Raw genomic sequence first — 15,449 nt, forward strand, 5'->3', positions numbered from 1 at the left:
ACGGGAGAGATAAAGGGGAAAAAGAATCTTTTTAATGGAAAAAAGAATTGGTGAGAGGGACTTATTAGAATCAAAATTATTGAATTAAATTTGGTAGATTCTCTGGCTTCAAACTGACCCTGACTCTGAAGAGTCAGGCAAATATTCAAATATTTACTGAGTACCTAAAATGTGTAGCATAGTCATATCATTTATCATTTATTATAAATTAGAATATTTTTTAATGAAAGAGTCATTAACCATGATCGTGCCAAGAAAACAGGTATAAATTGGGAAAACCAAGACACAGTGTTACCCCCTGCCCTATGTTTATACAATGAACAATCACTGGCATTAAAATCCCCATGATATAGAGGAGGAGCAAAGTTTATATGCTGGGCTAATAAGGTCGGAGGATGATAAGTACTAGTGACTCGGGTAGTCAGAAAATGTTCCAGTTTCTCAGGCTGCCCTCTTGTCTTGCTGATGGAATCATTTGATTTAGTCCCAGATCATATGTTTCTATAATGCTTGATACACAAGCTACTCAAACACTTTCTAAAATCCTTAATTTAGGCACATACCTCACATATAAGCCTTTATACATAAATATTCAGATGAGGATAAACTGACTAAATGTATTCCATGAATTCTTATATACTTAAAAAAGATTATACATACTTGTACCAATTTGGATATTTAAAGCATTCTGGATGTTCTGAAACAAGTCTAGACTAAACAATACAGTTTTCATTAACAAAACTCTACTATCTGTAAATTTTCAGCGGATACATTTCACAGGATCTATAAAAATAAAGGACTCTTATCTCTCAGAAAACACTCACAGATTATTGCCATCAAGGAATTAAAGTTGCCAATGTTAAAACACTCCCGAGCTACGTCAATGAAATACTCAATCATCCTTGCTCGGTGCTTCTTCTTTACAGGCTGTATAGAAAGAGAAAAAAGAGGGCAGTTATCCAACATGTAGACCCGACAGATGTAAAATAAGTATGAAAAGATAATATAGAGGGCTAGAAGAAAGAGAAAATTCATTTTCTCACCATGCAGATTTCTGTAGCAACCAAGTAGCTGAGACGATTAAACCATTCCACGTAAGCTTCTAAGTTTCGTGTTTTCTTCCGTTCACTGTAGCAACTCTATAGAGAAAGGAAAGTGAGTAGATGAGTTGGAGAAAAAAAGAGTGTATTAAGCTCTCATTTTTTTCAGATGTGGGCGTTTATTCTCAGTGTGTGAATTAGGAAGGCTTTCTAGGATAAGAGCGGGGGTTGGGAGGGGAAAAAGAGAGGGAACCACTAACATTCTTGACTCTCCTTACAGAAATATCAAATCTCGTAGTATAGTCCAGTGAAAACCCGAAGGTCTAGAAATCTATTCTGCTGCATTCATGACAGTGCCTTCTCTCCCAGGAAGCTAAGTTACTCTGGGGTGGGGGGGAACTGTCCTCAGAAGCACAATTCAAAAACAAAAAAAAGGGTCTTGGCTGCATTCTAAAACAATGTTGAATAATTAATGGGGTATGAATACCAATTGTTGTCCGCACAGCATGGAGAAGCTGAGAGCGCAGAAGACTAGAAAATTTTCTCTTAAAATTAAGCCTAGGAGAGAATTTTGGAACTTTGTGTAGCAAGAAACTAAATATCTTCCAAGATAGATAAACGGAAGCCTACATCATCCTGGTCTTTAGTAGGGTGAGTGACATATTGTTCAAAAACAAAAAAGAAGTTAAGCTCATCTCAGAGTTCAAGGCCAAACTTGAACAGGTTAATTATACCCCTCTTTCCTTCCTTCCAAATGAAACAAACAAATTTCAAAAAAGTCCACTAGCCTCCTATTGCAAAACCTAATCTTCACTTCCTGTACTGAGCAAAACTATTCTAAGGGTGGAAAACAGCTGCTTCCCCTACTCCCGAAGGGGGGCTTTCATTAGTGGGTGATGCAGTCTTTGCTTAACAATTTGAAATACTTCCTGGAGGTCACTGGGGGAAAAATTTCTTATGTGTGTGTATACTGGTTTTACAGCCCATGCCTAGTGTCAGTTTCTTTCCATATGGGCTGCATCAGACAACAAACCTGTCATGAGGGATTCACCTTAGAGCAAGAAGCAAGGCAGTGAAGACCCATCCTCAGCACACTCGATGTGCATCCTGTCTTTATAGCCCCTGCTATCGTTGAATCATGAGCAGATCATCCTTTCGTATTTTCCTTCTGACTTAATCTGCTAGAACCATTACCCTTTTATCTTCTACCTTCACCACCACAAATGCCCGCACATACTTGCTTATTAAATTTCCCAATAAGGAGGAAGAGAGGTTAAAAGTTGGTGGTAGGGTAAGAATATCGTCAAGGCACTTAGAGACCAGGCTCAAGAAAAAAATGCAATGAATCAGATATGGCTAATGAAAAACAAAAAACTGTTTTTTAAAACCTAAAACAAAATTGTTCCAATTTCTGTCTCTTGTACCACTATCATAGACTAAAGAATTCCATTGCCAATTTCAGGGCTGACCTCTGGGTAGACCAATTACCTTGTCATTGTCCAAAGGGTCCTTCTGCACAAATGCCTGAACAAATTCTTCTGGGCCAATATAATTGAGCCTCTCCTGAAACACAAACCCAGCAGGTCAACAGTCTTAAACAAAAGGAGAAGAAATGGTCTTTCCGTTCTGTCTCCTGACTTTTAGCACTACCCTCATTTTTTAATGTAGTTTGTGAAATAAGCCTTTAACCCTCAACACTGTCATCATCTTCAAGGTCTGAGCAGAGGCAGTTTTCTGCTTGGGTCAATGTTACACTAGAGAGTAAAAGGCTGAGCGAGTTATGGAAAAATTAATTAGAGGGGGAACATGAGGAAGGTCAAGAAACCCTTTGCTCTTCAGTCTTGCTTAGTATTTATTTTAAAGTGAACTCCCAAAATAGCAGAAATAGTCACCTTCAAATGTCTAAACAAAACACGTTCCAACTATTTCATAGATCATTTCCCATTTGGATTATTCTAACCTCTCCCTTGACATTACTGCTGACGAACACACTGTCTGGTTGTCAGAGCAAATCAAGTGTGGGTTATAAAGGACAAGGATGACAATGGCCTTACTAGCTCTATGTGAGTCAGCTGCTGGGCCAACGTGTAAGGGTCACTGCAGACAGTAATAATGTCCCTTTGTATGGACTGTGGCTTGGTCTTGAGAACTGTGAGCCGATCTGTTGACGTGGAGCTGATTTTTGCCAGGACTTCCTCATACTGGCTGAGCGCGGCAAGTTTGCGGATTAGACACTGGATCATCTGCTGGACGTTCTTCCTATATGTCTGCCAGGAAACAAGCAAAGGATTACCTCCTTGCTCTGCTTGTCTATTTTTACCACGACGCAAACTCAGAGACTCTGTACTTCAATGCTTTTACCTTCATGTTGGACAACCACCTTGGTTGAGGGCAGTTAGAGGATTCAGCTTCGCTCTAACAGTTTAAAAGAGACACATACACATAAGGTGTCTTTTCAGACTTGTAAGACTTAGTTCTTTTCTCAGGCTGCTCTTGAGAGTACAATTCAAGTTGGGCCATGAAAACACTACAAGGATGATTAAATGAGCTACTGAGGGAATAATAATAATAAATATTATTAATAATAATAAGAAGAAGAAGAACCACATATAACTAATGTTCTCTGGGCTGGCATAGCAATGTACTGGTTTTCTTTTAGTAGGTTAAAATGTGTTGATCTCAAGTCAGAGCATCCTTTTCCTAATTCTTTTCCTTTAGGGTCCCCTTCTAGATTTTTCTCCTTCTAGCATTACCAATCTCATTAGTCTAAGTGTACAGACAGCTACTTAACAGAAATACACCATCACTTCCCACTCAGCCCCAACCACCTTCCTGACTTCCACATACAACATGAGTTACCACCAAAAAAACCAGTGGATATTCCTTTTTGGTATCTGACTTCCAGTTGGTTCATGTCCATTTCTTTTGCATTCATGAGTCAGTGTTAATGTTCACCAAACTCTTCCACATGGCAATTCTACCCATAATGCTACTACCAGGTGACACCTTGTTTGTTACTACATCGTGCTACCACCACAATACTTAGGAGAAATTGGTTTTAAAGCAATGCATGTATTATAGATAAACGTCAACCTCTTGACTTTTAAAATAGTTGTTAAGTCCAAGAAAGAGCTCCACAGTCAACCAATTCCTAAGGTAGAGTTACATGTGTTTTAGGGTATTCTTTTATTCTTCCTTTTTCAGGCAAAAATTGCCAAACTAACACTTATCCTTCTGGGTAAACTGTGACACCTGTTATCTCAAAGAAAGGCACACAGGCTGCTTCAGTGCTAACGTGGTCCTTAGGTTAACAGCTCCAAGGGAGGACAGTCCTAGTGAATTTACAGATGAAAGCCCTACGTCCATGCTTTACTAACTAATCAGCTCCTTTTAGAAAAGTACCACAATATCATTTTCTGAGATTAATTATCTGAAAATTAAATGGCATCTTACCTACAAGTCTAAGAACCATCTTTTTTTATGGAAGTAATTTGGTTTACCAGAGCATATTATAAAACTTTAAATGAATAGATATTTGCATACTTAAGCCAAGGAAAATTAAAAACAGAAGGAAATGATCAATTATCATATAGTCAAGGCAAAAAGGCACACACAACCTTCTTTCTTTTCTTCTTCTCTACTTGTCTGGTGTATATTCCTGAGTTCTTTAAACTGGTCCATTAGATGACCGTTTTCCCCCTCTACATTCACAGACCACCCTGAAGTCACTAATGAAATACCTAAGTGTTTAAAAAAATTGAGCCTTCAAAGAACCTATCTTCCACACAGCATTAAGGTTATCAGTTTAGAAGATGGTATCTATTTGGTAATATGGTTGTCACTCAAAGAAAATGCCTCTTTCTTTGGAATTTGAAGCAGTTAAGGCCAAATTGAGGGCTATTTTAAATCCTTCGCTGGGGGTGAGGAAAATGGGTGAGGAGGGTCAAAAGGTAGAAACTTCCAGGTATAAAATAAGTAAATCATGAAGATGTAATGTATAAGATGGTGACTATAGTTAATAACATTGTATTGAATATTTGAAAGTTGCTGAGAGAGTAGATCTTAAAAGTTCTCATCACAAGAAAAATATTTTGTTAATTATGTAAGGTGACATGTTAACTAGACTTATTGTGGTGATCATTTTGCAATATACACAAATACTGAATCATTACGTTGTATACCTAAAACTAATAGAATGTCACATGTCAACTGTACCTCAATAAAAATAAATTAATAAAAATAAAATAAAACCTGCATCCCTATTTCCCTTGCTTCTTCTACATTCATAATCTTGAGTTACATAAAAATCGATGAACTTAAAATGGTTTCTTCAGTCTTCTGCCCCAAATGTCATAATAAATGCTCCCTGGGTGATTCTGACATGCAGCAAAGCATATCTGTTGAAAGACTCTTATGCTTCACTTTAAAAAATGCTCTTTAGGGAAAGAGGTAGAGTAATGTATAGTGGAGGATTCAGCTAGTGAGCAAAACGCAGCAAAATATGAGGAGAACATGTATGCAATAGGGTATAGGGGAAAAGCTATTCAAATAACAAAGAACGTGAGTGTGTGTGTGTGTGTGTGTGTGAGAGAGAGAGAGAGAGAGAGAGAGAGAGAATATGTGTGTGACCTCTTTAAAAAGTTTGCTGCTGCCATTTAATTCCATTTGAGAAACCAAAGCTTTGTGTTGTTAAGCATGCTTTTTTACTGAAACATGGATTGCCAAATATGTACTTATTCTTTTTTATAACGTCAAATGCCAGTGACAGTAATTACCTGGCAAATAAAGACAGGCCCCCTAAGGAAGAGAAAATTGCATTGTACCCACTATAGTCATTTGTCATGTAATTGAATCATCAGTTTCATTTCGGGTTTCTTGCTGTCAAGTCCTAATAAACCTCTTCATTTTTGGCAAATCCTTAGCGGGGGGAAACATACTAAGCCATACTATGTGGAACTGTCCTAGCAGATTCAGAAGAACTCAACTAAATTATATATAGGGCACACCTGGATCCACTGACTGCCAAAGAAAATCCCTAACGTCCCAGGCAAGAAGCAGCAAGTCCCAAGCCAAGTGCACACTCCTTCCCATGGAGGGAGATAACTTTTCAGTGGAGGGAAATATTTTTTTCCTATTCCAGTAACTGATTAGTTTGTTCACTCATTTGTTCGTTCATTCATTCATTCAAACATTCCTGTGTGCCTATTAACTGCCAGATACTGGGCTAGGAGTTAAGGATGCTATCTGAACAAAAGGAGCACAGCACGGAGTCTAATGAGGAAAAACAAGTCATAAAGAAAGTAATTACTGGGCTTCCCTGGTGGCTCAGTGGTTGAGAGTCTGCCTGCTGATGCAGCAGACACGGGTTCGGCCCCGGTCTGGGAAGATCCCACATGCCACGCAGCGGCTGGGCCCATGAGCCATGGCCGCTGAACCCGTGCGTCCAGAGCCTGTGCTCCGCAATGGGAGAGGCCACAGCAGTGAGAGGCCCGCGTACCACAAAAAAAAAGAAAGGAATTACTAATCACAGAGTGATCTGAAGGAAAGGGTGGTGAAAGCCAATAATGGGGGATGACCATGGCTGGAGAGGCCAGGGAAGGTGCCTGCAAGGAAAGACACTTAAGCACATGGCAGATAAGTGCCCTCCCAAGCACAGAACTGAGGAAAAGAGCATCCACCACAAAATTTTAGGGCTGAAAGGGACATTACTACAGGGAGGTTAGCTCTATGAGTTAGAGATGAAGAAGGAGCAGAGACTTTAGGGGACTTGCCAAAGCACTCAAATCAACCACTGCCAAACGTGGACCCAATTCTGAATACTGTCTAGAAGTGACTAAAGGAATACAATCTCACTGGAAAACCCAACCTGATCATGGCAGGTGGCATCTCTCCACTCAAGCCCTAGGCTTATCTTCTCATCTTTTCTCACACTCAAAACCATCTGAAGATCTCAGGTTTATCAAGGATTTGGTATTAACACAGGACAGCTGATAAGAAGCCCAGGCACAAGGCTATTTGGTCCCCATGCTTGGTTCCATTCAATTCTTGAGTGGCTTGATCCTGTTAAAAAGAGATTGGAACCAATCTGGCCAACACAGATAGAAGCGACCCCCCTCATGGACTCCCATGACAAGAAGGACAAAAAGCCATCCATTTGGCATTGTATCTGAAAAAGATTTTTAAGGTGTTCCTTTTGGGAAAAACAAGTTGTCATGCCTACCTTTTAAAAAGGCAACAGAAGGAAGGGAAGCTGACTGCCATATCAAGTTAAGGACTGAAATAGAATTTAACTGAAGTGAAGCACTGCCTGACTCAGAGCTCAGCCTCCACACGAGAAAAAGCCCTTAGGATGCCACTAATCTTTTGAGCAGCCCGCCATAAACATAGGTCACGGAGCCAGCATTGACCCTGCCAAGCAACACAACACCTTGCCAAGCAACTTCCCCTCTAAGGAAAGATTTACTACAAAACTGTGATGCTTAACTTTTGCCTTTGTGAGTGACGGACCTACCAATTCCTACCTTGCTAGAACCCGTTACACGCAAACTAGCAAAATGATTAGAATAGTCATAACTTGCAGAAGGACCCAGAGAACAACTCATGTAGGCTTTTGCAGAAGTGATGGCTCTCTTGAGCGCCAGTGCTCAATATAATGTCATAGGGGAAGTGTAAAAGGGTTAATTCCATTTTCATGCAAACATAATGTGGGAAGCAAGTGCATATTTTTCAAGTGCTAATCTTATATAATTTATCTGATTTTTGTTAAAATTAGGGGAAACAGTATTAAAATGTTTTCACCAGAAGTAGACAGACCAGATAGGTGTCTTGTTCCATGATCTTGACAGCACAGCCCTGAAAGAATGATTTCTCCGGGAAGGTTATTCATAATGGGAACATGCATTTTAAGACGGATGAAACAAGACATCACAGCCCTTGCCAAATGCTTCAGCTACCTTTTTCTAACACTGTATCTGTGCCTAAGTACGGAAACTACAAAGATATCCTTGCCCAACAAGCCTCAAAACAGAGTAACAGCCTTCCAGGCCTGCTTCAAAGAGGATAACCTTGAATTTGTCACAGCTAGGTAGCTCAATTGAGGGAAGTGATATTTATGAAAGATCATCTAACAGACTTACTTTCCATCTCCATCTAAGTCTAGGTGCTAAGCCTTGAATCAACTTCCAGGCACATGACTTGGATCCTTTTTTCTTTGTCTTCTCCACTCCTAAAGAATTACCTTTGCTAATTTATATATTAATCTTACGGCCTCAGGTTTTATCAGGGAGCATTTGTTACAAACACTATACAGAGCAGCTTCCATTATCTCATTCACAAAGTCCTTGCAGGAAATTTTGTAAAAATTTCATTTAATTTAATGCTTTGAAGGATTACTATGCTTTTTCTTTTCTGACAGTGAAAATTACATAACCTACTGTATTTCCCTTTTACCTGGAGCTTACAGTTAAAATACAGCAATCTTGTCCTACTCTACTGATTCTCAATAGTAGCACATTTGTTTTCTCCCTTCCATGATACAAACTCTCTATTTCTGATTTATTAATATATTATTTATTACCTGTTAATATATAAATATGTTATTTTACATGTATTAGTGTTTATATCTCCTAATGTGATATTTATAATCTAACTTGCTAGGTCAAATCTTTTTGGAAGGAAGAAAGTTATAAATAAAATAAAATGAAAACACACTTGCATCATGAATCCTGTGCTTGAGTTGACATGAACATACCCCCAAATTAATCACATAAAACTCTAGATCACATCCCTTTGAAGTGGTATTGTATAATCATCCCCCTTTGACACACCAAACAGACCAGTATGCTATGGAGAGGACTTGCCCAAAGGCAACAACAGAAACGAAGCAGTAGAAATGCCGATGCATAATTTAGCACCACTTCTCACCAAGACCCTGCCTGGAAATTCGAGTAATTGTACTAAATTCAGGTTACCAACCTCCTCGCCACTGGCTATTCGGTGAGCCAGATCTTTTAAGTTTCTCATCATTCTTTCATCCCGAAAATCATAAGGAAATGTTTCTGTCCATTCTGTCAGGAGTTGAAGAATTTTGGGTGCAATTTTTCTTATCTGATTCTAGGGAGAAAAAGCAAATCAAATTCAGTGATATCTATCAAATAAATAATTACAAACAGGGTTAATGGTAAACTTCTAGCGCAAAGTCTTTGGGGTTAAAGAAGACTCTAGTCCCCCTTTCCCAAGTCAATGTCAAGTGCTACCAACTTAAGGCAGGACGGAGGGATTTTCCATGGCACTAGATTTATATTTGTTCTTTATACCTTTCCAATTCCCTCTGCATAGCCATGATACCATTTATGGACCTCAGCCTGGGGAGAAGCTATGGTTACTTAAGGAAACCAACTTCACAAAATCTAAGCCATAAAGCTACCAAACTTAATGGAAGAAAACGTTAAGTTCAAATAAGGTATCATTACCTTATCACCACTAGGATCACTTAGTCTCTGGTGCTCAACACATAAGTGGCAGACTTTGGCCATTAGCTCATACGGATGCATAAATAACCGAGAACTCAGTAGGAAGGTAAATATGTACGTTCTCTGTGGCAAGAGGAAAAAAAAAGTCATCATGGTTATATTCTCTCTGAAACTAGTATCTTTCCTATATATTATACATCATATATCACTAAGTTCTCTTCAGCAGAGTTAAAATGCTACAGTTTCAAAAGTGATGCTTACTAGTAGTAAAACAACCTAAGATGGATTTCTCCTTTACTTTGTGATATATATTTTCCCTTAAACCATACTAAAAATAACAGAAGTACAGGGTAAGTTTAGCTACTAAATTATTCACAGTACATTTTTACGTCCATCCTCTGGGAGCCAGGATACCAGGACATATAACTCAGTCTAGTAAAGAAGAATGAAATTCAGCCCAGGGAGATCAATCTAACTTAAATATACCACCTGTACAGAATCTTGTTCTGTGTCCAAATATTATGGTAACTCAATGGAAACCAAAAAATCACCCAACCCACATCAGCTCAAGAAATCTCCAGTGGGTCCAGTATGACACACTGGACCATTTGTGTGCTTGTGTCAGAACATTCAAAGACAGACTTTCAAGTAATCTATTTACTCGCTCAAAGGCTAAGCAATTTGATAAAACATAATATCACACTATATACTTTTCTTTAACCACAATGTCTCCCCAGAAGCCAGTGATGAAGTAAAGCTTATTTGTTATAATAGATTCATACTCCCAATAAGAAGAAAAATTCCATGGCTTTTTCTCCCCCTTAGGTGCCGTTTGTAGCTCATAAACACTTACAGGGCTGAACAAGGGATGCCTTTTACTTTTGATTAGAAGTTTTCCCTGTGTGGCAACATATTTGAAAATGCTACGTAACAAACCACACACACACAGAGATAACGCAGTAAGAAACATATGGTGAACTACATAGTTTGTGGCAAGCACAAACTACCCTCTGCACGCCAAGGTCATTATTATATTTGTAAAAACATTTGAATCTAGTGTCTGCATATTTTCATGAAATCTTTATCAACAAGCAGCTGTTGCATAACAGGGGCAGCCGTAGCACAAGGGAAGGGGGAAGAAACATCACGTGCCCCAGAAATAGAAAACCTGGGTTTGAATGTTGATGCTGGGAGTGAGACCATGTGCAAATTCCTCAGCATTCTGAATTTCAATTTCTTCCTCTCTAGCCTCTTGGAATTGCTATAAAGACTGAGAAAATGTAAATGAATTCCTTAAATTAGAAAGGATTATCCATACAAATGTCAGTTATCAAAGTAAAACATAAACAAGCAAACCTGTCATCTGATGTCAAATGTATAAAGAATTGCATCTTGAATGTAACTCTTGTTCTCTTTTCTGTGAAGTTTCCCTGTGTAACTTCACTTTTCTCAGCATAGTTTTGGAAAACAAAAAGTCACTAACCATTCTAGGAGCATCTAATGTTCTCTGGAATTTCTATTTAAGGACCAAGGTATATGCATGAGTCAAACCTTACGGGTATTTCATTTAGATGGTCTCTGATTGACTACAATGTGATAACAACCGTGAAAGGAAAACTGATACACAGACATATCATATCCAGGTTCAATCTGATCTCAAAGCACTCAATAATCAATATGCAATTTCTTATTAGAAAAATGCTTAGTAACCCAGATAGAATTCTGCAGCATCTAGGGTCCCTGTCTATTCTATCGTAAATTCTGCTGGATACCGAGGACGTGTTTCAGGGGCACATGGATACCTACATCCGGATAGTAATCCACATTAGGTACTAAGTGCTGGATGAGTGCTTCCAGAGATCCGGAGAGGAGGTTGTTGTCATGGTAATACAACCCTCCACAGCTGTCCTCTGCAGACTGATAGAGGTTCCGGTTGTAACCACTGCTGTCAAACATTGCTGAAAAGGGAGGCGTTTGAGGCATGCTTTCCTAAAATGAATAAGAAAGGAAAAAACAGTGTCAGTAATATGCAAAAGAAAAGTCAACTTTAATAGGCATTAGGCTTTCATAATCACGAGGAAACAGGCAATTTTTAAAATAGGTTAGGTTCTGATACAATCTGAGAACCCATCAAGAAGCAAATTTCTCTTTGAATAACACATGTATGTATATTTTTGAGTACCAATGTACTGAAAAATAAAATACCATAAAATAAAAATAAAATACCATAAATAAAATACCATAAAAATACCATAAAATGCCATAAAAATAAAATACCATAAAACACTTGGATCAAAGGCTCCAATCTGTACTTAAATTCAAGTCTCTGGCTGCCGTGTTTAGATATCATTCCTTCACATTCGGTTATGAAGTCAGGGAGGGGAACTGAGCTTTAAATTGCTTTAATCCCCTGAGTCAAGTATTATCCTAAGATGGAAATGTGTAGGCCTTCAAAGTTGGATGGGAAGAATTACATAACACTTAAGAAATACCAGACTAGCATTGGGCATATGAGGAGATAACCAAAACAGAAGTTGAAAAAATGGAATTGTAAAAGAGGCCTAGAACTAAAGTGTGTGTGTGCGTGTGTGTGTGTGTTTATAGATGCACGCATATATCAAGAGATTTGATGCTGACTCCCCAGCTTTCACTGGAAGATCGAATGCTACTGATTTTCACCCCTTTGTGTCAAATTCTTTTGGGGTGGAGAGCTCTATAAAGCCTCAGTTCTCAGTAAACACACAGGCTGAGAAAACACCTGAATTGTGGAACAAGGAGCACTGCCTTCATCTGTGTGCTCTGCAACTCACAAAGCCCTTGTTAGAGGATGCTTGGTAGAGGCCAAAGGCTATTAAGTTATTACTTGGATTCCTAGGGACAGAGCTTCCGGCCCCCAAAACAGACTCCAGTTTCTGGCAGCATGTCTGGACAATGGAGGCATTCAGGAGCTGCAGGGAGTGAGGGCTTCAGAGGCAAACAATGAGGGGAAGCCAAACTCCAGGGCTTGGACTGACAGGGACAGGGTGTGCAGAGGCTGCAGGAGGACACAACCCGGGTTAATCCCTCTTTTCAAGATGCTGAAAGATATCTGCATCCGAAAGGGGGAGGGCCTGTCTGAGGAGGCACATCCATTACTCCAAGTGCATCTGTTTCAGTTCCCACTAATGGGGGCCACAGCATCACAATGTGTGCGCATGCCTGGGCGGGGGGCGGGGGGTGGCCAGGGGTGGGGTGCTGGGAAAAAACAAAGTCCATTATAAGGCGACTTGGCAGGTGAAAGTGGCATTTAGGGAAAGAAGCATCAGGAAAGAGAAATAGAAAAAAAAAAAAAGCTTCAGTATTTTGTGCTCTGTCCCATCCACAAACTAATGGCTGAGGGAGAACATAAGAAGGATCCAGCACAGAGAAAGAAAGACAAACATCAGATGATATCACTTATATGTGGAATCTTAAAAAAATGGTACAGATGAATTTATTTACAAAACAGAAACAGACTCACAGACATAGAAAACAAACCTTTGGGTTTACCAACAGGGAAAGCAGCAGCGGAGGCGGGGGGGATAAATTAGGAGTTTGGGATTAACAGATACACACTACTATATATAAAATAGATAACAAGGACCTGCTCTATAGCACGGGGAACTATATACAATATCTTGTAATAACCTATAATGGAAAAGAATCCAAAAAAGAATATATATATGTATAATTGAAACATTTTGCTGTACACCTGAAACTAACACAACATTGTAAACCAACTATACTTCAAAAAATAGCTACAAATGGGAAGAAAGTGAGGACTGAGAATCACTCTGTCTGGGGACACTTGTCACTACCAGAGTCATCATTACCATCCCTCTCACTTGGGCAGGACATGGTCATAATGGCCAAAGGATCAGGAACTAAGGACGTAAATGTTAACACAAATGCTCCCCACTTAGTTGGTAAGACCTCACACATAGGAATCACGGTTAAATGAATAACTCAATGTTAACATTCTCTAAGGCAACGGACAAAGTATGTCTCTGTCCTCTTCAAATTGCCAGTTTTCTATGAGTATGTTTCATGTGCAATATCATCTTTGCAAATGGGTTGCCCCTGGTGAGAAGAAAAACAAGAGCCTGTCTACCCTTGCCCTGAGAAACTCAAAATGTCCTTAAACTGGGACGCCAGGACCTGAGATGAGAAACACCTGAAAGTTACTTCTTCCAGCCTGGAAGGAACCTCCCTCTGGATGTGGTTTTCCTGCCTCTGGCTTAAAAAAAGCTTTAAATGGTTAAAACCACACAATATCCTTGGTATCCAGGATGACAAGTGAAACTCACTCTATTCATGCCCTTGAAGTTGTTTTTCTTTTTTTTTCTGCCAAGAACCATGAATTTTCCTTGATTTCTGCACTTACTCATTACTACTGAAACCGTCCTAATATTAAGTGCTTTGGGGAGAAGGTTGGCCAGGATTTGGGAATTTCAGAGAAATCAGAAAATGTTAAAAGTTCAAAAGGACCATAGAAATCAAATGGTCCAAGATGGAAAATAGATTTCATTTCACTTCCCAAATGCAATCAATCCAAAGTGGTTGCCAAAAGGCCAGATGAAGAGTGAGGATTCAAAGCTTGTAACCGGGTGGGGAATGTGTGCTAAGGGATTAGCAATGACCGCAAAACAGTCACAGAAGAAGCCAAGGCCCAAGTGTCATGACAATCAGGTCCACTCTTCTCTGTCCATCAGTTTGCAAACTGAGACCTTGGGCAGTGAGGTGAAGTGACCAGGCTAGGACCACACAGCCACGTGGCTACAGAACCACGTGAGCCCCACGGCACTCCTCTGAATCTTGCACCTCTGCTGCCTTTGGTTGATTGACAGAAAGCACTAGCCGCAAAGTAGTCACAAGTCACTCAGAGCTCCCTTTCAAAGAATCAGCACCAAAAGCCACCAAATATGTGTACTTATAATTATTTACTCCCATAAAGTGGACAAGGACTCAGATCTGGACAAGGACCCAGATTTAGTGAAGCCCTAATCTAGGGCTTAAGAGCTGCGAAAACTTTGGAAAGTCACTTACTCAGCCGCTGCCTCCAGGTATGTTTTTTAATCTGGAAAATTATTTGCAATTTTGCTCACTCCTTCCGAAATTCTAGACGATAACAAAACTACCAATTTTCTTTATAGCGAAGTTAGAGCATTTTTAGAGCAATGGCAAAAGGTCTTCGTATTGTTCCTTGGAAATGTGTCACAGGATTTCTTTGAGGAGGCACAAAATATCAAAAACAACAAAAAAGCCCTCCAACCAGGCACCAAAAGAAAATACTACAAATAGCCATGGATACCAAACCGAGATAAGTTAATTGAGGTTAGAGTTTATTATACTTAAAAATCAAATTTAAGAAAAGAATCTAGCATAGGTTGTTTTCTGCCTTCTAATTAGCCCAAAGTTCTGTTGCCAATCAGCTGATTGACCACAAACGAACTTGACTGTTGATCTTGCGTAGAGCAACAACCAATGGCTGAGATTTAAGTCACTCCAAGAGACCCAGCCCCTTACTTACATGCAAAATGGTCCTATTTTCCCACCTTGCCATATCCTGTCAACTCCTTAGGCCTCCACCTTCCTCAGTGTGCATTCTTCTACTATGGGATCCTGTGTGCTGGAAAAGGTCTCCACAGTCCACAGCCCTTTACTTCTCTGATTCTTGCTCAAGGCCGCTCCCCTGAGAAATGCCTAGGTGCACGGTGTGCAAGGCTCTGAGAATGTCAGCAGCTCCCGTCTGTGTAAAGTTTACTGCCTACAAATGCCTTTTTGGATATTATATCTACCTTGTTTGGCAGGGATCCTTACTCTGTTTGACTGCATAAACACGGGTTCAGAAAAACTTCATTACTCAGCTGGGGTTACACATCGGATAAGGGACAAACAGGCAGGGTTTCAAACCTAGTCT

General features: G+C 39.6%; 1 protein-coding gene across 10 annotated transcripts in view; it reads right to left on the reverse strand.

Moving 5' to 3' along the window:
* The window catches only part of RASGEF1B (RasGEF domain family member 1B), a 570,403-nt gene that overhangs the window by 11,457 nt on the left and 543,497 nt on the right, over positions 1–15,449 (reverse strand). For 7 of the 10 annotated variants that reach the window (XM_067035910.1, XM_067035911.1, XM_067035913.1 and 4 more), the window contains 7 exons: positions 11,318–11,500; positions 9,512–9,634; positions 9,015–9,152; positions 3,095–3,307; positions 2,529–2,603; positions 1,044–1,139; positions 825–927 (listed from right to left, as the gene is read on the reverse strand). In XM_067035910.1, the coding sequence (XP_066892011.1) occupies positions 825–927; positions 1,044–1,139; positions 2,529–2,603; positions 3,095–3,307; positions 9,015–9,152; positions 9,512–9,634; positions 11,318–11,500 (931 nt within the window). The remainder of the gene's footprint in view (positions 1–824; positions 928–1,043; positions 1,140–2,528; positions 2,604–3,094; positions 3,308–9,014; positions 9,153–9,511; positions 9,635–11,317; positions 11,501–15,449) is intronic. The other 3 variants (XM_067035912.1, XM_067035917.1, XM_067035918.1) reach the window with 1 other exon arrangement.

This window comes from Kogia breviceps, chromosome 6 (genome assembly GCF_026419965.1).
Source record: "Kogia breviceps isolate mKogBre1 chromosome 6, mKogBre1 haplotype 1, whole genome shotgun sequence".
NCBI lineage: Eukaryota > Metazoa > Chordata > Mammalia > Artiodactyla > Physeteridae > Kogia > Kogia breviceps.